The sequence below is a fragment of the Spodoptera frugiperda genome, chromosome 20 (assembly GCF_023101765.2).
Source record: "Spodoptera frugiperda isolate SF20-4 chromosome 20, AGI-APGP_CSIRO_Sfru_2.0, whole genome shotgun sequence".
NCBI classification, from domain to species: Eukaryota; Metazoa; Arthropoda; class Insecta; order Lepidoptera; family Noctuidae; genus Spodoptera; species Spodoptera frugiperda.
The window spans coordinates 9,270,920-9,295,059 of NC_064231.1; the positions used below are offsets into that span (position 1 = coordinate 9,270,920).

Consider the following 24,140-nt stretch of genomic DNA (forward strand, 5'->3'; position numbering starts at 1 on the left):
AAAGATCTGAGAATAGATATAGACACCGTGTGGGCAGGTACTTGCTTCCGTATAAAGTACATGCAAGCCTTTTGCTAAAATGCCCTCAAGTTTATCTGATGGAATACGAAATTATAGTTCTTGCATTAAAGCGTATAAAAATGCAATCGATATCAACTGGAAACCTGAATGCATGTTCAATATATGTTTTACTAGTATAAAATAAGTTAATAGTAATATTTTTGCATATATTATGTTATTCTTTTTACAACTTCTTCAACAAATTTAGGTACGAAGAATTCTCATAAGAATTAACCCTTCCGAGCAACTTTATCATACAGAAAACCAAGTCCCAATAACATTCAAAATATAGCACCCGCAACCCTCTAATCCGTCCGTAATCTTCTAAGTTTTCCCACAGCCACGATGTAGTCTCGTTAAAATCAAGTAGATTGCGATACGACAGTGAGGGGACAGGATAAAATTGTTTTGGTACAGAAACGGCTGACAGCTTCGCAGCTGGTCGTTGACAACGGTCGTCCAGAGTGACACTGTAATCTATTACGCGGAACACCCGGCCCCGCGTTTGTTCGCACTGTTTAGTTGGACAACTAACCATTGGCTATTTCGGTGTAGTAAAAAAGTCATCGCTGTGCGCGCGCCCGACAATCGGTGACAAATGATGGATGAATTACCGACCTACGTTCCGCTCTTGACAAGTCAACCGCCTTGCCAAAATTATGCGCTTTGGGGCCGACACCAAATAATTGTCCTGGGGCTCCCGTGACAATTAAACAACTGCGTCCAAAACCGCCACTGGCGAAAAGCAATTTTCAAATATCTAACGTAATTTGCAGTGACATTGCTACGTCGCCTTCGAATATCTTGTTTCTCCATTTCTTTTAAGGCGTGTTCACGATGACAAGCAACTACCTTAGGAATGTTCAATCACATTTTTCTTTTTAGTTTTATGGAATGTATAACTTCAAGTTACGCAAAGAAAATAATTTATACTTCGGTTGGCGTTTCAGTTCTCCATTTCTTATGCCGGAGATAACTGGAACAGATATAACTAAAAAGCTTGGCTAAGACATATTCCTCGGAATTCGTATGTAAATTACATTGCTTACGTATTGATTTCGGAAAATATGTAGTCCGTCAGAAAAGGTCTTCCGATCTCCATCTAAGTTATAGTCGTTTCCGCCCCATACCCTTGTTATGTCCGCTTTTATGAGAAAATTTATTCTTACCCGGTTTTTGTTCCGCGAGCGAATATGTCTATAGTTATGTAAAGTTTCATAACTGGAGTGTGTTTTATACTAGATATTTTTGGAGATAATTTGATAAGATCTAGGTACTCTATTTATTTTTACAGTCAGTATGACGATAAGTATCTCTTGTTAAACTAAAAGCGTTTGAAGGTTGTCCCAGAAAGTTTCTTATTACTGAACCATTGTAGATTTTAACTAGTTTTTTTTTAGTTCTTTGTGCTGAAAATTGCGTACCTTTGAAGACAATTTAATTTCAAGTTTCTAAGAAAGTAGCATACATTCATACTCAGTAGTAGTGGTAAAAATAATTATAATAACCTTTAATGAGTAAGTAATTTATATAAAACATATTTTATTAACTTCTTACGTACTTATATCATCACAATAATGTAACCTATAAGGTTTTTTTTTTCAAAAATGTTTAATTTTAATCATTTCTCGAGACGGATTTTTTGTGTTCACTAAGAGACCTGCAGACGACACAAAAAGCCAGACATATCTTTTCAAACTGTTATTTTGGTAATTTAAAGATTGTTACAAATAATATAGCTGTATAACTTCATAAACCAGGAAAATTAGGTAAATGACGTAGTCACTTATACAAACTAAAACATGCAACTGTATACCAAAAATTCCTATTCTTCTGAATAAAAAAAGGTCAAAAGAAATAACACAAAAAATTAACCGTCGTATTCATGACACAGCAAAATAGTCACGGATCGTAGGAATGTATAGAAAACTCCCATTCAGTATGTGGGTCCCGTGGGAATGAATTTGATACCAGCTCATTGTTTTCCTATAATGGATATTTTATGCAACTGTGTGTCCTCCTCGCTCCCAGTGGTAAACTATATGGCCACTGTTATGTCTTCAATAAAGAGATATATAGACATACATACATATTACTTAAAGTGCCACGAAACAAGTTTGTTTTATTTACTAGTTGTTTTTTTCATAGTACAAACAATAAATGTGCTTGACTATTACTGTAAAGTATTGTACTATAGATTCAACATAATTTACGCTTATGAAAAGAATGGGCATTTTGAATTATGAATTATAATGTACATAAATGGTTTTATACGTTACAGTATTTCATTAATGAAAATATTGTGAAAAAATAATTTAATAATAGGTATTATACCTAATAATACTTATTTGTCATTATGTTCGTGCGTAACCTAGAGTTACAACCTAGCCCCTTTATAATATAGGTGACCTAAGTAATTATTTTGTATCATGATACGAGCCAATATATTAAAATTTTGGACATAGATAGATACAATGAAAAAAGTACTTCACCTTGTTTTATTTTTACCCAGACTGATGAAAAATAATCGCATAAATTAAGTATTTAAGAAGTAATCTCATTCTATACTATATTTTCTATGTGATAATTCGACCTCAGACAAATAGATAATGGGAGAGACAACGAAATCACAAAGAAGATTGTAGCATCTAAGAGATTTATCTAAAGTGATTTTATCAGTAGCTGTAACAAAGTGACTCCTAAAGGTCGAACAACAATAAAATTTAATCAAAATGTAATTTATGAAGATTAGTGTAACACGCATACAAAAGGATCGTATATTGGAAAGAGAACAATGCTCGACGTCGGCGGTTAATTCCGGGGAAATAGTTGGTGGCTAGAAAGGCTTTCCATTGTCCAAAACTTTGAGGTTTAAAAAACTCATCGTCATATTTTTCATTACTCAAAAGATATAAAATACTGATTCACTATACTTACATTAAATTCTATTCAACTGAAATAAAGTACTTAATAAATATCACTTTAGAAAACAGTGATAAAAATCACCGCAAAAACCTCTAATGCGTTAAGTACGCAACTATTTTCAGACTCATAATTCACTGTAATGGTACACACTCATGCAATGACGTAGCACTAAGGACTACACTACAACACTTTCAAGCAATTTGTATAGAAGTACTTATCTAGATTCTGTACTTCATTGTATCCAAGCAGTGAATAGGCAAAGTGCGGCCACAAAGCGAATAATAAGAAGTAAATGGTACCAACGTACAAGAGGCACCGATTTTCAAAAATCAATCACTTATGTAGCTGGTACTGATTGAACGGAACGACAAAAGGCCACGAATCCACGATATACATAAAATGAAATTAGTAGAGAAAAGTTTGGCTCAAAATAACCTAATTATGGAGCATTTTTGTAACATATAAATTCACGTCGTTTTACGGGATGTAATGTTTTTGAGAATCTTAATAAATTAATTAGTATTATTACATCGAGCACTTAGCTATTTGTCGGTCCCGCGCGTGCGGCGCGTCGCATTCCGTGCACCTCAAAGAACATTTAGGACATCTAGGATAATTTTCGCTCCTAAAAAAAGGAAATATAAATTAAAAAAACATATACCTAGATACAGTTGTGAAGTTTGCTTTCAGAAATCTTTAACTTTTGAGACGTTTGAATCTTAAGACGTACGTGATAACTAATAACCAATTTGCATGTGTTACATGATGATCCTTTTAATTCTTATAACTATATATCTAAATATGACTGCCTCGTTGGCCGAACGGACAAATTCCCGGGTCGGGCAATGTGTTACTGGGTTTTTTTCGGATTTTCGAAAATTTCTGATGGTAGCACGGATTCGGTATATGGCAATAGGCTCACCACCTATTACATGGGACTGAAATCGCAAATAGTAAAAATTGGGTATACATTGTACAGTGGCATTACGTGCCGTAATGTGCACCTCTGCCTACCGGGGATTAAAGGCGTGACGATACGACGATATATATATATAAATATATATAAACATACATTTTCTACCTACTCACAAAAACTACCAAATTACTAATACGAGAAAAAATAAAACAGTACCCACATATTATACTTACCCAGGTACTCAATGTGAAAGAAAGTACCAATTTGTTATTTTCTTTTGATTAGTCCTATGTTTGCTCAATCTTTTCCGCATTTGTTTAGGATATTGGGACCACTTTATTTTCGTTCGGAATTTAATGTAAAAGAAACTTGTCCGTTCGGGTACAAGTAAAATGTACCTTAACGAACCGAAAGTAGGTACTTATTGAGTAACAAAACATTGAAGTAAATGTTGAAACAAATTGATTGCTGCGTAGGTACGAGTATACAAGTAGATTAAGCTTGTATTTGGTTTGTTTAGGAGTGGTACCATATCAAACTATCGGGAAATATTACTAGTATTTTTCACGTGGCCGAGCCATGTTTCGACACAAATGGTCTGGTTTGACCGGAGTGACTCCTTCCCCCTATCCTCTTTCCCTTATCCCTAATAGATCAGCAACTCCCCGAGGAGTTATAAGTATTCATGTACTGATTGCTTACCACTTTAATTATCTATAGTATAAAAAATGTCTTCACTTTTAATTGAATGGAGATACAGGCTATAAGACATTTAAATAGCTGAGCCATTAAGGCTCTAGCAAACCGTCTAGACGTGCACACGCTCGCTCAGTTCTCATGCAAATGGGCATAAAATTTACTGGCATAATTTGTGAGCATCCACCAGCCTTATCGTAGCCCGACTTCAATTAAAACTGATTATGACAGAGGTAACGGACTCATATAATGTTTTACTGTGTCTAGTAAAAATACTTTATTTCAAGTATCGTTCTTTTTAGTTTACAAATTAAAAATGTTACTTAACTAAAGTTTTATTTTTGCAAACCAGCAAAAGTTTAGCATTTTTATGCTTTCCTCATATAAAACTGTCTTCTAATTAGAAGACAATCCCATAATAAATATAGTCAAATGAAAAGAAGAACATAATGTCTTGACATTACGTACATCCACTGTCAGATTCTCAAACTTTACTACAATTGGTAATTTTTATTTCAAATCAAACCGGAGAGCTCGTATCTGTTTTAAAAGAAAAATAAATAAAAACTGCATTTAAAATTACAACTATCTACACTACACTAATATAGCTATTGTTTTATTATGAGTACACTACAAAATATTATACTATTATCACTGTTATTTATAACGTATTATAAATTATAACAAGATAGACTTCATTAAATCATCACAGATTTGCTGTTCTGATTATAATTTTAGTTAATGAGATTGCCATTCTGAAATATTGTGTACACAGTTCTACACGTTATTAGCTATGTATATTTTTGTAGAATGTACAATAGCCATGTAGCAAACCACTTGTAGTTATTGTTAGATAATTCACTATTAGATTTAACGTTTATAGAATAAGAATATTTAATTTGAAGTACTAATTAATAATAGTTGCATAATATACTTGATATTATAATTACAGTAAAAGATTATAGATATAAAGGTATATACTGTTTTTTTTTTGTGGGAGAATATTCACCCAGTGATTTCTCCCGCCTCAGGTGAGGCGAGAGAGAGTGTGTCTTGCTATCTAAAATCCACCCCGTCTGCTTTTCGAGTCGCCCCTGTAACCCGTTAAGTTTTCCGTAGCCCTACTAGGCATGTACTATATAATAATATAGAGATTTTATAGATTGACCTATTTTCAAGCACCGGCAATTATAAGCTTTTTCTTATTGAAACATAATCATATCTTACGCTTTTTAATTTTCAAAGTCGTAGGCAAACGCATAACTTTTAAAGTAATAGTAACATATACAACAGAAAGTAAGCCTTTTGCCGTACACCGCTAAAACAATACTACGAGCTATTACTAAAAAAAATCGTTAACCCAAAAAAGTATCATGAATTGGATTTTTCTTGCTGCCTTGCAGAAAACCGAGAAGTTTTAATGCTTAATGCATTAAAACTTCTTTATAAATACACTTAAAATAATACTTTGCTGAATACGGGATGGATACCGAGAAAATTAGCCTGAATTTCAACGGATACCTACACTTTTGGATACCCCTCACATACAATACATATACACATACACAATAAAATACGTGATAACATCACGTAACGTATAACACTTCCATTTTGAAGTTGTTAAACTGTAATTTCATCATGATTCGTGTGAAAATCCAATCACGAAGTCTTTAATGTCATGAAGCAATTTTTTATGCAGTAAATTACCTCAAGCTACTTCTACATTAATAGTGTATTATAAGAATTATAAAGCCGGTTTAATAACGGTGCTAGGGGCAACGTCATATTGCTTCAACAGCAATTCATCAAACGTGCAGGGTACTATCGATCACGCCAACGCTGTTAATGCACCGACAAATTAATGATTCCTTCAAAACACTGCCATCGTATTATTATCCTAATGAAATTTACACTATCGCACTATATTATCACGTAGGTAACGTTCCAGCCACGCAATTGTGTTGCAAATTACTTTTCGAGACGTAAACTTTAATGTAACCGAAAAATTACTCGTTAAACTTGCAATTAACCGATTTTGTGAACAATAAAAGTTGAGAATGTTAATTATGCCTGTCTGAGGTCTTGTTTTAATTAGTTTAATGCTGTCTTTGAAACCAATTCCAAGAACATTTTCTCAATAATTAGAATACCAAGTCTGATAATTATTCAGTTTTCAGTTAATTCAAACTAAAATAAATTATTTTAATTAGGTAGCTGCTACTAAATACTCAGTCATATTGTATCAATTTAATTAAATATTTAAAATTATTAAAAGACGTACCTTAGTCGTTACAATTAATAATTTTGCTATCGTAAAATATTTACGTTGGATAGTATTAATTTAAAATGATTTATTCGTAAACGTTCGCAGTTAGTATTTAAGTAAACATTTCTTATCTCTAGACTTCGTCTAGAGATTTTCACTTTAACAAATATTAATTTGACATGCGATAAGGTGAATAATAAAATAGAAAAAACATTCACTTGCCCCTAATTCTAAATAATAGTCTTACTAACGATTTCTTTGTCCAACACTCCAAGTATAATTTGATTTATTTTTTCATTTCCGACAGTTCATTTATTTGATGGAAACAAAATTATGTTGTAGAGCAATTGTACCAAGTTAATGGGAGGCAGCATGTGCCTTCGGTGGTGCGCCCGCCCCCTCGATTCATTCCCTCGTATCTGATTCAAGCACGCGCTTTTTGAATCAACCGCTGCCTCGCTGCACTCGCCTACTATAAAATCACGAAAACATTACACGTGAAATATGATTACGTTTTTATAGCAAACTTGTAATTTAACGTTTAAAATGCCAAGTGACATGATTACGAGCCTTCGTGAGCGATTTTTGTATAAAATTTTGTTTAAAATACATTAATTATACAATTCTTTTTTTGTTTATACTCGTTTTCAAGGGGAAAAATCATCCAATGATGTCTCCCGCCTTGGGTGAGGCAAGAGGAAGTATCAAACTCTTACTGACTAAAAACAACCCCGTTGCTACTCCTACTTTTCAAGCCGGCCTAATTTTTTCTATTCCGTGCCTGAGCCCCGGTAAACCCAGTAGGTAGTCTGCAGCTCCGGTAGTTTATACCCTAGGAGTAAGAGTTAATCGAAGGGTTTTATGACGTGTCGTTCAATATCTAGACTCTAACTTAATCGTTAAATAATTATATTATTATAATCCCCAAAAGATTGGTCTATCTTCAGTTTGGAAGGCACATATAATTAAAGGAAAGGGATCTAAATCATATCATCATGCAAAAGTAACGCATTAAACATAACATTAAACGATTGACTATCGTAACGAGTACCCATTAAAACATGCGAGATTTACCAGTTTATACAAGTGTACGATTAATTCTGAATAAACATCTACTCATGAGGAAAACCATCTTTATTAACCACATATCGTTTCAAAATTATTCATGGTAGGCCGACGCTATTCATGCATTCACTGCGGCTGTATGGCTAGGTAGTCACTATTTCCATTAGCTGCGTTCGCGTTGAAGCGATTCTGATTGCCGAAATGATTAGTGAGTCACGGATATGCACGTAGATTGTTTTCAAATGAATTGTTAGGGTGGCAAGGTAAATAGTCGGAGTTAGGTTGTGCGTATTGGATAATTGAAATTCTAGCTTTGTTGTTTTAGTTGTAGTTAACGCATAGAAATACTATGGGATATTATGTCTAAAAGTAAAAACATTTAGAAAAAAGAGAGAGATAGTCGATAGAAGAAGAGAATTACAGAGTAATTTAGAAAACTGTGAAGATTTATTGATATAATGATCCCAATTCTTCTGAAATGAAATAAAGGGAATGTTTTTAAATCAATCAAAATTTAATAATACGCACTTCTTTATCCACTTTCTTCTTCTACAGCATTTCATTGTGTTCTTCTTGACTTATAATTTTTCATTCGTAAAAATCATAGCATTGCTTCTACATCAGATCAACAGCTATCCAAAACATCCTATAAAAATAACACCTTAAAATGAAACCAACTCCCTATTTATGCTCTCCAAACTTTCACACTTCCTTGAACATCAATCAAAGACCTACTCACTATATAATAGGTGTATAGACGCGGCACTTCACAGAGAAAACACTAACAAGTCGGCACGAACCTTACCTTCACGTCAAAGTGAAGAGACGAGTCGAGGAGTCAGGTACTCTTTACCAGGACTCAACCGACTGCCAACGTTAAATGATTTCGTTTCGCGGCTATTCTGTAAAATAAAGCGGCAAAGTTTTGGCAGCGCCATTTAGCTACAGTCCATTATTAGAAAACTTTAAAGATAAACGCTTGTACACAACCATAAATAGGATCCTTTTTACTTCTGAAATTGCTGTTGACATGTCTGTTTTTGTTTAAAAATGTTTGTTTGAATGATACAAATATTTCCCTGTAGTCCGTTCTTAAACTTGCTAGAGCTTGGCTGGACTATCGTAGGCTTATAATATTTTTCCGGGCCTATTTTTTAAACAACAACAATCGTGCGATTTATATCTCATGAGAAATAATAGAAGAAAAAAGTATAATCTAAAGTGACCCGGGATAAGGGTTTCTGTATATCTAGATAGATCTAGAAAACGTAATATAGTGATAGTCTAATAAATAAAAATAGTTCTATAGTTATTTTAAAGTTTAGGCAAATTACACACGAATAATCACTTGATTTTATGATCAATTAAGTAACTAACTAATTAAAATACTGCGTACAAAGTAGATCTATAAAGTATCACATCCGCAAATTAAACTAATATAAAATAGTAAGACAGTACATATAAAAGGTGGAATGTGGATGATACTCGTTAAACATTCGATTACATTTGTGACAATGTGGAAGTTACTATTATTATTAACCGTTTTGGTTAATATCTTTTCAATAGTGTCCTCGGGTACGCCAATTGGATTATTTCTTTACTTCTTTTTACCAAGTTGTGATTGGAAAATAATGTACGGTGGTTCTTTGTGTGTGTGTGTTTGTGTGTGAAGAGATCTAGTTGTTAGGTGTTTTTCCGCCAGAGATGTGCTATGTTACTTAGCAACGTAGCTAGCACTGGTTTAAATGGATAGATGCGTGCTATGTGTGAATATTTTTACATGGAAGGATGCATGTTATTATTATAGCTGCGGATTCCTTGCACAGCTACATAGCTAAGTATCAGTGGAAATGGTCACAGCGTTTCACAGCTAAGCTATTATATCTTCGTAGCATGGCTACATAGCACATCTTGGATTCTAATCCTAACCACCCTTAGCATTAGAAACTTATTCTAAGCATATTAATAGGAATTGTTGTGTTAAATAAGTTCAGAAAATATGTAACAATGAACTAATTTTTACGCATAACGAATACAATTTTAATTATTATTGGCTTAACCACCGTACTAATAATTTCAATGGAATTCGTACAATGACGAATAAAACAACTGTAAAATCCGTGTGTATATGGAAGAGAACCAGCAAATTAATTTGATCTTTCTATACCTTAACTTGTATGTATAAAAAGCTTATCGTCTTTGTTAACAAACTATTTGTTATATTAATATTTTTTGGTGAACATTATCAAACAAATCGAAGTCTATCATGGATGATATATTTTTTTCATTAAAAGTATCCTTAACCGACGAGCATGCATGAAAGACTTATGACTTCGTAGCAATAGCGTTCCATAGTCTCTGCCAACCTCCATGGCAGATAGATTAAGGCGTGAGGTTATGTTAATACCAAATTCCATTGCAGCAAAAAAAACTGAGACAACTATAATCACGACGAATACCGCCGCAGCAGCTGCAAGTAGCGCTGTCGTGGAAAATGGAGGTAAGAGAAAAACAAAACAACTAAACCAAAAATTTATAAAATACTCTTAAGAAAAAAGACACGAATTTCAATAGTCAACTTATACTAAACTTTATCTTTGACTGCAAGGCTGGCTCGGTGGCTGGGCAACTGGCTGACGTGCAACGTGTAGGGTTCGATTCCGGACAAATTGTTATTTCGGGTCTGGGTGTCATGTATGTTTGTAAACACTCCCATTACACAAGAGAAAATCCTAGTGTGAGAAACCCTATTTTAAAAAAAACTATACTAATACTATATAGCTGACGACTTAATACTATGTTAAGTTAATTTAACACTGAATCTACTAAACAGGGTTTTTTTCTCTAGACAAAAGTTCAGCGGCTGGAGCTGCCGCAGCTTCAGCAGCCAGCAGCACAACTATAATAAAAACTGAACAGCGTGTCAGTAAGTATAATATTTAAACCATTTCTAATCTTCATTATCATATCAGTCACAATACATCCGCTGCTGAACATAGCCCCCAACCTCCAATGACATACCAACGTATTCAAAAATCACTTACATTATATGGGAATGCATAAACAATTTATCCACCATAATAGAAAACTATTATCATTATTCCCAAAGTACTAAGAGCCCTTTTTAACTATACGTTCAATATAGTATACTTCTAATTTAAAGGTAAATATATTGGTGATATTTCATATGGCTCTCCATTGTGTAAATATCTTAGTAAGGTTAATTTAATGTTACGTATTAATCACGTGTTTAATAAAATCACGTGAATAAATAACATTGACACTTTATATTTGTTCAACTGATTTTTCAATTATGATCATATAGTACCTACATCGCATTGTTTAGCGAAACGATGGTATTTAGTTATTATTTATTTATTAATCAAAGCGTAGCATATAATCATACGTTTTATTCTGAAGGGAAAGACGTCAGAAATTCTAAGATACGTATACATACCTTTTACATTAATAATTTTAATATGAATAGATGACATATATAAACCTAAACCATTACACAACTCATACCGTTACTTTAAAAGAATATGACCTCTGAATTTTTTTCGGCATTTCTTCTCAGAGTAGTCCGATAGGAAATACCGGGCTCATTTAGTTATTTTAGAGATTGACGTGTAAAAGTGTTATTTTGTAACTAAATTGCAAAAATAAATATCATTTCTCATTTACATTTTTCTACAACCTATACAGAAAAGTGTGCAGTCAACGAAAGATACTCGAAGTGTCCAGAAAAACTTTGCCAGCCACAAGTATGTGAGGACGTTGGGGTCCCACAGTGTTCGATTCATGACGAAAGGTATTTCAACAAATCAGGACCTTGCCCTGGACCTCCAGCATGCATCTGTGTCGAAGGTTTCGTAAGGAATGATGAGGGAGTCTGTATGCCAGCTACGGAATGTCGTAAGTATACTTCAATCATTTCCTCAAAATCGCTTTATTGTTAAATCATTATTCCATTTTGAACACACCTCAAATAAATCACAGCGCTTCTATCTTTAGAGTAGCGGCCATCACTTCTCATTAAGTAATCCGACTGCTCGTTTGCCCCTGATTCCATATATGACGGAATTTAATAGATAAGTTACTTTAAGCTAGGCTTGCAGGTGCGATTCGGGTTCGATTCCCGGGTCGAGCGAAGTATTACGGGGTTTTTTCAGTTTTTCGAAAATTTCTCAGTAGTAGCACGAAGTCTGGAAACATATGGTATATGGCAATAGGCTCACCACCTATTATATGGGACTTATAACACAAATTGTGAAAAGTGGGTGTACCTACTTTGTACAATGGCATTACGTGCCATAATGTGCACCTCTCCCTACCCCTTCGAGTATTAAAGACGTGACGATATGTATCATTTTAAGCTACATATTTTTAAATCTACAACATTGTCGAAAAAACAAACTTTGTATACCTACATATAATTTCTTCTCTCCATTTGCAGCGTCTTGTGGCAATGACAAAAACGCCACAGCTGGTTGTGGTGTGAACTGTGGCCGGCGATGTTCCAACTACATGTTGTCTGATGTCGCATGTGGCGATATATGTTACCCCAACAGTTGTGACTGTAGAAAGGACTACGTGTTTGATGATTATCTAGGCGTCTGTGTCCTGCCTCAGGATTGCAGTAAGTATTGTAAAGGGCCTTTACATCCTTGTTTGGTACTTACAAATATGTATCTACTAAACCATAAAATTAGACATAGCATGATTCAGTATTATCGTTAAAAGAACTTTACGTCAAAAAAGCTAAAGCTTTGAGAAGTTAATGACACCTCTTCCATTTTTAAAATCGCATCAACAGTTTTAATTTTTCTTTTACTTAGATATAACTTTTTACCATACTTAGGTACTTGTAGATCATATTCCATAATTGCTTGTCATAAACTATTTCAATGGTTTAAAGTATGGTTGATGAATGATACTTAGAAATGCTAAAATATTACACTATAAGAAGATTTAAGTGAGATTACTGTAGTATATTGTGCACTTACGTAAATTGCACTTTATACATTAGTGAATACTGAAAGGGTTATAAATAAACCACGTTCACACATTGAAACCGGGCTCACAATTTACAGTTATAACCTAAACAACCTAGATGCAGAGCTAAATGAGAAAGAATGGCCAACTATAACAATACATTAATTGAGTATTTCAAACATTTCTAGAAGTATTTACACTTTAAATAAAATATTTTAATAAAGTATGAAGTTATTCCAACGGCATTTGTCGTATATACTTAATATTTAGTTTCAAAGAAACACAATTTCTTAGTTTAGTAGCAAAATACAAAAACTCGAGTTGAAGCTACGAATAAAATGGCACGCCACGGTATGAAACTTAATTTGAGCAAATATAATTTCTATGAGCCACTGCATAGTTTGTTAGCTAATTATAAAGTTTTAGAACTCGAGTAAAACTTCTGAATATTACGGCGCATTAAGCGATTTACCTGAAATAGTACCTTTTCTTGTTTGGAAAGCATAATTTAGAATGTTTTCCGAGTGTGAGATGAGTAGTTAAAGCCGAGGCTAGAGAAGTTTCAACTTTAGAGGATCTATGAAATAATTGTTGACTTACTCTTAATTGTGTTTAGCTTGGAAATTGCAAGGTAACATTTATGTTTTCTATGAATATTTATTGTAGGTTTAAATTTTATTCACGCAATATTAACGTGCGTCAAACGTAATATCATAAAAATCACCAATACATAACTACCACCAAAATCAACTCAGTAGCAAGAACAATAAAACAAAAAAAAATATATCCAAGTTTTAATCAAAACCCACTCTAACATATTTCACAAACCAAAGTTCTTTTAAATTAAGACTTGTTTATTCAAATACCTCGGGTCCCACATACTAGGGTAACAAAAGTTTCAAGGTAGCCGATTCGGCCGTGTAAAATACACTTCGTTGATACAAAACGACGGTCAACTAAGATATTTCTTTCTTAATTCTCGTGAATTATTTACCTGAACCTCTTTCTGGTTTGTGGATACACAAAGCTAGTTTTTTTATTGCTGCCCCTCGGTCATAAAACTCGTTACGGTTTATTTACAGCTATTTATTTCACTTGGTTTCACTTGGATTCTGGAAATTCGGCTCTTTTTTCGTTTTTAGAAAGTTAATCGTCGCGTCGAGGTTTTTCATTTAGGTAAATACACAAAATTAAATTTAAAAACATAAAAATTTACTTTATAACTACATTTAATTAATATTTTAAGAAAATGTGCCTATTATTTTTATTGAATATTTTATTTTAATTCTGTAGTTGGTGTTTTCGCTGCAATTCATTAGTTTTACTACAATACGTTTACTATGTAAAACAATTGTTACGTGGATTACGTTGAAAATTCTACCTCCCGTTGAACTTTGAATAGAGGGGAAAGCTATATGTGTACGTAGTTAGATTAATATCATTGCGTAGTAGCCTAACAAAAGGAAACAAACACAAAACCAATTCACCAACTTACGAAAACAACACAAAGTATTTTCTCACCTGTTTTGCAATTTTGTAAAGCAATGTTGAATAAAAAAGGTTTAATTTACAAACTCACTACCAGAACGGCAAGTTAGTCAGTAGCTATCCGTACTCCAACAAGTTTAACCGAGTAGAATGTAATTTTTCCCCGGTTGGTACTGCGTTCACTTTACACACAACCGACAATTGGGATCTATATTGCTCGATAAAAAACTTTATTGTTCGACGCAGTTGGCATGTGGGCAGCGCGGAATAGGTAAACGTATGAGTACTTGAATTGGTGAAAGGTTTTAAAACAAAATTCATTTGACCAAAATATTTTGTACCACAAAAAAGCTTTTCGTATAGCGTTAAATAAATTCGTTATTCTTTCAATTTGATTTATTGTTAGACAAACAATTAATAAAACTGTTATAAAAGAAGCATCAGCTTATGAAAGATTCAATTTGTTCAAAGATTCAATTCAAAAAGCAATCCGCAGACTGTCAAAAAAATCTAAAACAAATATACATTAAATGCTTCTATTTTCAACAATTATCTATTTCGCAATCCTGTAATAAAATGTGTCATAAATTACAAGTGCGATTGCGAAACCTGAGCTCTGCATTAATTACACACAACCTAAATGTATGTCCAGTAAATGTGACTTTAGCCAAATTTGTGAAGGGATAGTCTAACATTATGGCTCTACCATGAATGAAAAGAATATTTGTTCTTAATAATATAATTTCCCATAATTTAGGTAACAAGAACGCAACTGAACCAGAAGGCACAGAAGGCACTGAAGGTACACCAGGAAATGAAGATGGAAATGACGGTACAGACCCTTGTGATGATTGCAGTGAAAACTGTGATAATACGAATGAAACCACTGAAGATATAGGAGAAACGGATTGCAATGGAATGGATGGAGGTATAATAAATACAAACAATCTTTTAATGATTATATCACAATGTTTCTACAACGTGCGTTTTAAATATTATTTGTAATTATATTATTTGTTTAACATTTTCAGAGTCCACAGAGTCAGAAATGGATTCGTCATCTACCACAGAATCCAATGAAGGCACCGATTCAACTACTGAAGAATCAGAAGTAACAACTGAAGGCTCTGAGAATGGTTCTACAATAGCCGAAGAATCAGAAATAACAACTGAGAATGGTTCTAAAACAGTAGAAACTGAGACAGATATGACAACGGAAGAATCGGCGAATGGATCAACAACAGAAGCAATGGACAAGGACATGACAACAGAAGATTCTGGAAATGAAGTAACAACGGAACAGTCTTCAAGTAGTCAAGCAACTACAAAAGCGCCTACATCAACGACAACAAGGAGAACTCGTAGACCAAGAACTACTACTAAAAGACCGCGAACAACTACAAGACGGTCTAGAAGAACTACAACGAAATCACCCAGTAGAAGGACAACGACAACAACAGAAGCGTCAACTACAAAAGGTAAGAATTGTATGAGTACTGAAAAGTTAAGAGAGTAATAATTAATACACATTTTTAGAATTCAGACCTCATTGACTATAGGGTCGATAGAAATATTCATAAGACTTATTTTATGCAGAAACCATGCAATTGTATCTTTGCAAATCAAAGAAGTGTTAAGAATCACCTATTAGATCTTTTAACTCGACTTATAATTAAAAAATATAACATTAGTGTACAAATAAAATTAAGTTCAACAAATATTTGTAGTAAAGATCGCCAAAGCACTGCAGTTATAAGGATTAACTATTTACTTGTCGACCTTCTTTAATCCCTTAAACTGCTTGTCCAGAGTCTTAGTAGAATCGATGCTGTGCCAATCTAGTAGAGGTTGGAACATATCCAACTTTATGTAAGACAACCGCACTACATGCTTGAAAATAAGCAACAAAACATTTGATTTAATAGTGTCTTCACAGAAAACAGATTGCTTTCGAGGAACATTCTTCAATCTACTAAGTGAACAGAATTGTTGTAAAGGTATTTTCTGATTGTTCGTTAGTTAATTGCAACATCCTAGGAAGTATTTCCTATTGTCTTTCAAGAGTAGCAAAACTTGTTCGGTGCCAACAGAATGCAAGCAAGGAAGATGTATGTTTAGACGCTATAAATGTACTTAGCCACTGGAGTAGACGAATATTCTGTTATATTTGTATTTCTCACTGTATTGCTGATGTGCTTCTTTAACTTTAATTTAGTCGCATTTAGTCAAAATTGGTCTGGCTTTATATTTGTTGAAAAACATATAAAACTGGTTAGGTGCAAAAGCATTTCTACATATTATCCAACCAGATTTGTCCAACGGCTTCGCCCTTGTTCTCGTGTGATTAAAAGGAGCCTATCTGTTATTCCAGATCATAATCTACCCTTATTCCAAATTTCATCTCGATACCTTCAGCCGATTTGACGTGAAGAAGTAACAAATAATATTAGTAGGATTGTTGTTGGATTTGTACAAACTATAAATATTAACCCTAAGTAATTTCACAGGACCGAAAGATTGCAGAGGTCGTAACGAATGGTACTTCGATTGCGCACCTGCGTGCCCTCAAAGGACTTGTGAAGACTACTTGAATGGTGTTAGATGTCAATCATCTGATAGGACCACAGGATGCAAACCTGAATGTCGCTGTATGTCTGGTTTCTACAAGGATGCAGAAGGAAACTGCGTGAGCTCAAGGCAATGTACGTAATTTCAAAAATAATGACTATGTTTATTTTGAATAGTCTTAGCATGGTTAACAAGTTATACACCACGGTGACCGTCATCACCTAGCGGAGTATGAATTTGCTCTCAAAACTTTTCTATTGGCAGTCAAAGGCTTGAAAATACTGTAAAAATCTTCTTGGTATAACTTTACAGGTAGAGAATCTGGTTCTACTGGAATGTCCACGACTACGACATCTACTACAGAAGAGACCACTTGTGAGGAAGAAGCCATTCCATTATTTGCAGTAGGAAGTCTTGGATACACACTGAAAATATTATATGTAAGCACATTCTTAATCATTTTCTTTCATTTGCTATGAGGCTAGGTATAGCAGTATCATTCGATCTGATCTTCTAATCATTGAAAAATAACTCAAATTAGAATACTTTGGAATTTAGTTCTGATAAGTCATATACGTATATTACTAGTTCATTTGACAATGAAGATATGCATCTTCGTTTCTTCATCATAATAACTATTCTTTTTTTACTTTGACAGGAAACATCACTAGCGAACGCTGGCAAAAGTGTAATGGTGGGAGGAGCATCCATCTTATACTTGATGGGTGAACTAGCCCTGTTTGCTAAAGGAAGGGCGAAGAGGGAACTCTTAAATGTATTCAACCTTAAAGAAACAGAACAGGTAAGTGACTTCATGGTATTAATAAGAAAGGAAAGATTTTTGTGCACTCGGGGCTTTACGCTTTCATGTACACTTATGTACAATGGTGGTCACATGCGCCTGACCTTCACTAAGTACCTGATGAGATCTGCTCTCTAAGCCCCACCCCATAACTTTAAATTGTCGAAAGAAGTGGGTTGGTGGGCTGTGCCGGTGCAACATCAAACACACCATTGACTAAGAAGAGTTAACACGTAACACGTATTGCGTTACTAAGCTGTGACGTTATCGCTTTTCTATTAGATGAAACATTTATGGGTATGGCTTAATGTTTTTGCTGGGTGCAAGCAATAAAACTTTTAAATGATCAGGCGTATTTTTCCTCCACTGTACTTATAATAATTCGATTTTCATAACTCTGTAAATCTTACCCAATTTCTTTTGATCAACTTTGAAGATACTTATTATTATTTATATACCATATCATAATTTAAGCATATGATCGCCATATCATGCCCAATACTAACTTGAAAAGTGGGGTTTATTTTTCTCGCTTCCTCAGATGTGTCGATGCGGCGGGCAAGCCAACCTAGGCTATCTCTTAATGGCTTTAAACAAAGAACTTATAGTTCTTGAGCAGGTTAGCAGATGCCACCATTTTCGTTAATTTCCAAATTAAATAAAAGAATATTTTGTTCTTCAAAATTTTCTTGTCACTAGTTTCTTGGTACGCTTGTCAATTAAATGCATGTTGGATCTGTTAATAACAGAGTGTAATTAGTTGACCAATAGACAAACAACCAATCATATACTTGACATGAGATTTGACAGTTAACTAATTGATATGTATTCTGCGTTGATCATAGTTTGAGAAGCGTCTAATTACTATTAAGGGGACTCGAGATAGAATATTATTAGCTTCTTAGTTAGTATCGACTGCAGTTGACAAATGGGCTAGGCAACCAGCTGTTGTGGGTTCGATTCCTGCCTGAAACAATATAATTTATGTGATCCATAAATTGTTGTTTGAGTCTTAAGTATATAATTATGTGAAATCATGTATGTACGATACCGCAGAAAATACAAGCTTTTACCGGGGCTCCGACTTTAAGCAAGAGTAGGAACGAGGTGGTTTTTAGTCAGTAAGAGTCTGACGCTCCATCTCGCCTCGCCCAGTGCTGGAGAAGTCATTGGATGATTTTCCCCATTAAAAAAGGTAACGTTTAAAAAATTATAAGCTGATTGTATGTCGTATATTTTTTGCAGATCTCTTGTGCATTCCCAAAAATATCAGCTGCTCTTACAACGCAGTATCCTGACATCGAATTTAGTCTATTCTGTAAAATTTACGCTGACGACGATTGTGCAATGACAGACGAGTTTATACAGAATACTGAGAACATTTTCGCTATGGCACCACGAAACCTCGATTTCTCTGCTTCAGATGCTGCAAAGATAATTAGTGATGAAGTGAGTTTGTTCTTTACTTTTGTTTTCTTTCTGCTTTAATACCAATTTCTACTACTACTCTGACGTACTCAGAGTCATTTAATGGTTACTTAACTCCTTAGCATTTGTTTTCGGAACAAAATCGTTACTAAGGAATAGTTTAAGTAAACAGTAAATGACTCTGAGTATGGCAGCAAGCAACATCATTGTCATATAATATTGACTGTGACGACTTTTTTTTGTACATAAGAACTAATTTAGATTATGAATTTAAATTCATTTACAAAATATGTTTTTGCACAGGTGGATGTCATGACCAACGGCAACTTTGAAAATTACCTAAAACCAATAACGATATCAACATTGGACAATTTGATTATGGTAGATGCTGAAGGTTTCCAGGTTTGTACAATATTTTGTCATTTCGAAAAAAAGTATTGCACTCTTATTAGTCTTAGCGAATTGAATTACGTGGATGTTGTTACGAGCATAATCATTTAGATCTGTAATTCGTACAGTATTAAATATTTGTGGGACATAGAATTGTCGTTTTTATGTATGTTATAAACTACTATTCAGAGACTGATACAATTATTTATACTTATTTTAATATAATTTCAGGGAAAATGGGAGAAACAATTCAATCCAGCAGATACAACATTGAAAGATTTCTACTGGAGTGGAAGAATCAGTAAGGTGCAAAGTATGTACCAAAAAGAGACGTTCTTATATGGAGAGAGTTCGGTACTCGGCGCTAAGGTAATTTACTAATTAGATAATTACAAAATAGTCACATAAAATGTACTGTACATACAATTGACTGCACGACTAGTGCGGTGGCTGGGCAACCGGCTGCTGTGTATCGTGTAGCGGGTTCAATTCCCACACGGAGCAACTCTTTGTGCGTTCCACAAATTGTTGTTTCGGGTCTGGGTGTCATGTGTATGTGAACTTGTATGTTTGGAAACGTACCCACGACACAGAAGAAAATATTAGTGTGAGCTACGTTTAAAAGAAAAAATTGGTGCATTTTATTTTATTTATTTTCTAGATATTTTAGAAAAGCCTTAACTGACGCATGAAGAATTATTATACTTTGTTCTTTTTCCTTTCTCTACTCTCAAACAAATGTGTTTTTTTTCTAGATATTAAAAATGAATTACGTAGGTGGAATGTTTGGGCTCGTAATATTCCTACCAAACAGTAGATCTGGTTTGAACGACTTGCTAAAGAAACTTCAAAACACAAATGTCGTGTATTCAGCCGTTGGCAGTCTGACTATGCAAATGGTCGAGATTGATTTACCCAAATTCGAAATCTCTGTAGCGAATAGATTGAAGATTCCTTCGAAAAAGGTAAGAAGTACTTTTTACAAACTTTCTAGACTATTTGTGAAGTAGTTTTGATTTCTTTGTGATATTACTTGCCATAATGTGCACCTCTGCCTACCCCTTCGGGGATTAAAGGCGTGACGATATGTATGTATGCTTTGATTTCTTTAAGAAGGTATAAATAAATAAATAAAGTTTCCGATCGATTTTGATCATTGTGGCAAGTCTAACTTAGTACCCTAAGTACGAATTAGTTTTAACGTTGAACGAAAACGAAATCAGAGCGCGAATGGACCAACCTATTAGAGCGCCGAATACAATCTCGTCGGTACTGGTATAGTGATACTCCTTGCCAGCGCTCATCACTTTAAAATATACAGCTATTTTTTAAAACAATAATTCCATATACAGGCGGGAGTAACACAAATATTCAGTAATTCGTCTCTCGGACTGGAAAACGTAGCATCATGTGAAATGCCATACGTTAGCGAGGTCTTGCAGAAGATTACCTTCCATGTTGATGAATATGGCATGGGAGAAACCAGAGATGTTGGTATGTATCACTTGATTATAACTGTATTCTTCTCTACTCCAATAAGAATGGTAGAGAGCTTAAAATGTGTTATACATTTTTTTTATCTATTTAATTGTAGGGTCGTCACGTCACCCCAACGTACCTTAAACTTATCTTTCTAGAAAAAAAAAAAATTACTAAATATTAAATAATTGCGGCTCATTATTGTTGCAACATCATTATAGTTCTATAACCGAACCAGTGTTGGCTTCTGTAGGTGTAGATTGATCTTACATTACAAATATAATGATAGAAATATATAAAATATAAAACTAATCTAAGTACAATAAAGAAATATCCTTGAATAATAAAATAAGGAAATAAAAAGAAATTCCCACCTTTTCTTTGCGCATTTTGTTTTGATTACAATGCAAACGTTACAATATTTAAATGCGTCATTACTGTCTTTATAACACAACATGTGCATATGGTCAGTAATCAAAGAACTAATAAACTAAACCTATTATTGTAATATGTAGGTATAAGTCTTATGACTAATTACATGTTTGATGTTTATAATCATTTCTTTTTTTTAGATTTCGCTCCAATAGCAACAACGCAAGCGCCTCGAAGACAACAGATTAACAGATTCAAAGCCGATCATCCGTTTGTTTATTCCTTATTCCATAAAGAAGTTATGCTACAAGCAGGAATCTTTGCAGGAAACTAATATTATTGAGGTAATCAGTTATCTATTTAGTCCTATTTCGGAATATGTAGCTAAAACAAAAATGTGTTTGGAGTATTAACTAAGAAGGTGAAATTATCAGGGCGCTTACACTTGGAACCAATCTCGATTTCAATCCAATAAAATCTCAATAATTATTCGATGTCAAAACTATGTAAACTCATTCATAGGTGTTAAAATAACATTCAAACTACTGAATATATAGGTAGAACCAAAATCAAAACCATTTCATCCACGCAATGGGCGCTAGTGTTGCAACTCAAGAGTATGAAAATTCACAATATCGATGTCGATCGGTCGGAATTGGATTCAAGAGTAAGCTTACCGGTATGATTGAAATCTATGGAATCTTGTATTATTGCTGAGATGTTTTAGTAAATGTATATGAGTTTAGTTTTTTTAGAATGGAAAACATCAGAATGTTATGTAGATAATGCCTTGTGTGTGAAGAATTAGACAATAATATGGAATATCTAGATAGATAATCATAAGACAATAAAATAAAAGCGAAAAAATAGCGAAAGAAAAACTGACGATTGGGTTTTAGTTAAAATATTCCGAATTAATAAATAGAATGTTTCCTGTTATACAATTTTGTATTTTATAATAAATCTTTTTTCTATAGATTTCGCTCCAATAGCAACAACGCAAGCGCCTCGAAGACAACAGATTAACAGATTCAAAGCCGATCATCCATTTGTTTATTCCTTATTCCACAAAGAAGTTATGCTACAAGCCGGAATCTTTGCAGGAAACTAATATTAGTGAGGTAATCAGGTATCTATTTAATCCTGTTTCGGAATATGTAGCTAAAACAAAAATGTGTTTGGAGTATTAACTAAGAAGGTAAAATTATCAGGGCGCTTACACTTGGAACCAATCTCAATATCAATGCAATTTCAATCCAATAAAATCTCAATAATTATTCAATGTCAAAACTATGTAAACTCATTCATAGGTGTTAAAATAACATTCAAACTACTGAATATATAGGTAGAACCAAAATCAAAACCATTTCATCCACGCAATGGGCGCTAGTGTTGCAACTCAAGAGTATGAAAATTCACAATATCAATGTCGATTGATCGGAATTGGATTCAAGAGTAAGCCCACCGGTATCATTGAAATCTATGGAATCTTGTATTATTGCTAAGATGTTTTAGTAAATGTATATGAGTTTAGTTTTTTTAGAATGGAAAACATCAGAATGGTATGTACATAATGTCTTGTATGTGAAGAATTAGATAATAATATAAAATATCTAGATAGATATTCATAAGATAATTAAATAAAAGCGAAATAATATTGTGTTTTAGTTAAAATATTCCGAATTAATAAATAGAATGTTTCCTGTTATACAATTTTGTATTTTAATAAGAATATAAATAAAGTATACTTTGTTTAATTTAATATTGTTGTATGTTTATTTACCCCAAACCATACATCATTCTGCATAATCTACATATTGGCTATACCTAAAGTGAATAAACATTTTGATATGGTGAGTGACGTTACCGGTGGCCCAATTACCCCATTCTCATCTTCATAGTACTTAAATAAAACCATTTATTACTTGAATACCAAAGTAAACAATCAATTTTTTTTTTTGGAATCTTCACACGATATAATTATTGTAATCGTGATCCATTAAATGTCGACAGACAGTCGTTCACGAATTGAAATAAATTATCGCAACTTTAGTGTTAATTACTTTATACGATGGCACGCGGTTCTAATTGTTGATTTGCATAAAATACATCATTATTTACTCTTTTAACACAGGTTTTTAAGATCACCAACACTGTTTTTTTTTTATAATTAAAGACAAGTCTGAAAGATGTGCTCGTTGAAATTTAGTATCGTCTTATTAGTATACTAGCTTCCGCCCGCAACTCCGTCCGCTCAGATGTCTGTCTTCGTGTGGATTTTTTATTTCTCCATTTTGAGTAACTCTGACAATCACATCTTATCGATATCTATTGGACCCATACTTTATATGAAATACGGCTAGGTCCATAATAATTAAGGAGATCCCTCTATCGAGGACCACATGCACAGCAAACACTTTTACTTTTTTATTTTACATAATTATATGTTAATCTAAGCATAGATTAGGTACATTTAATAGTTAGTCATACACGTATATTATAAACAAACAATTGGCACTTAAGTACGTCAATCTATAGAATGCAATGCCACTTTTATTCAATTTCAATATTTCAAACAAAAACAACAATAAGAAATGTAGCTACATAATACATATATTCACTTATGATACATAATGTTTATTAGTGATTGTACTTAATCATTTAATGTTTATCTATCATTCAAGAGAACA

At 33.6% G+C, this 24,140-nt stretch overlaps 1 protein-coding gene across 4 annotated transcripts; it reads left to right on the forward strand.

Annotated features, from left to right (window-relative positions):
- The first annotated feature begins 9,394 nt into the window (after nt 1–9,394).
- On the forward strand, nt 9,395–23,092 carry LOC118261971 (uncharacterized). 4 transcript variants are annotated; one of them, XM_050701595.1, is made up of 18 exons: nt 9,395–9,503; nt 10,351–10,428; nt 10,777–10,854; nt 11,634–11,843; nt 12,385–12,567; nt 15,169–15,339; nt 15,443–15,889; nt 16,919–17,113; nt 17,292–17,419; nt 17,638–17,781; nt 18,323–18,400; nt 19,027–19,230; nt 19,513–19,611; nt 19,831–19,968; nt 20,355–20,564; nt 20,952–21,093; nt 21,651–21,794; nt 22,572–23,092. In XM_050701595.1, exons 1-17 carry the CDS (start codon nt 9,401–9,403, stop codon nt 21,782–21,784), a joined length of 2,742 nt encoding a protein of 913 aa, XP_050557552.1. In that variant the 5' UTR covers nt 9,395–9,400; the 3' UTR covers nt 21,785–21,794; nt 22,572–23,092. The 4 variants fall into 4 exon arrangements, with proteins under 4 accessions (XP_050557552.1, XP_050557553.1, XP_050557551.1 ...); XM_050701596.1 differs by lacking the exon at nt 21,651–21,794 and having other exon boundaries at nt 22,428–22,575; XM_050701594.1 differs by lacking the exon at nt 22,572–23,092 and having other exon boundaries at nt 21,651–21,933.
- Nucleotides 23,093–24,140: the final 1,048 nt, after the last annotated feature.

What these genes read in the sequence shown, in the direction of transcription:
- LOC118261971 (XM_050701595.1), top strand. Translation starts at nt 9,401, where the DNA reads ATGTGGATGATACTCGTTAAACATTCGATTACATTTGTGACAATGTGG. An exon ending in TATGCCAGCTACGGAATGTC is followed by an intron (nt 11,844 to 12,384) that starts GTAAGTATACTT and finishes CTCCATTTGCAG; the next exon opens with CGTCTTGTGGCAATGACAAA. An exon ending in ACCTTAAAGAAACAGAACAG is followed by an intron (nt 17,782 to 18,322) that starts GTAAGTGACTTC and finishes TCGCTTCCTCAG; the next exon opens with ATGTGTCGATGCGGCGGGCA.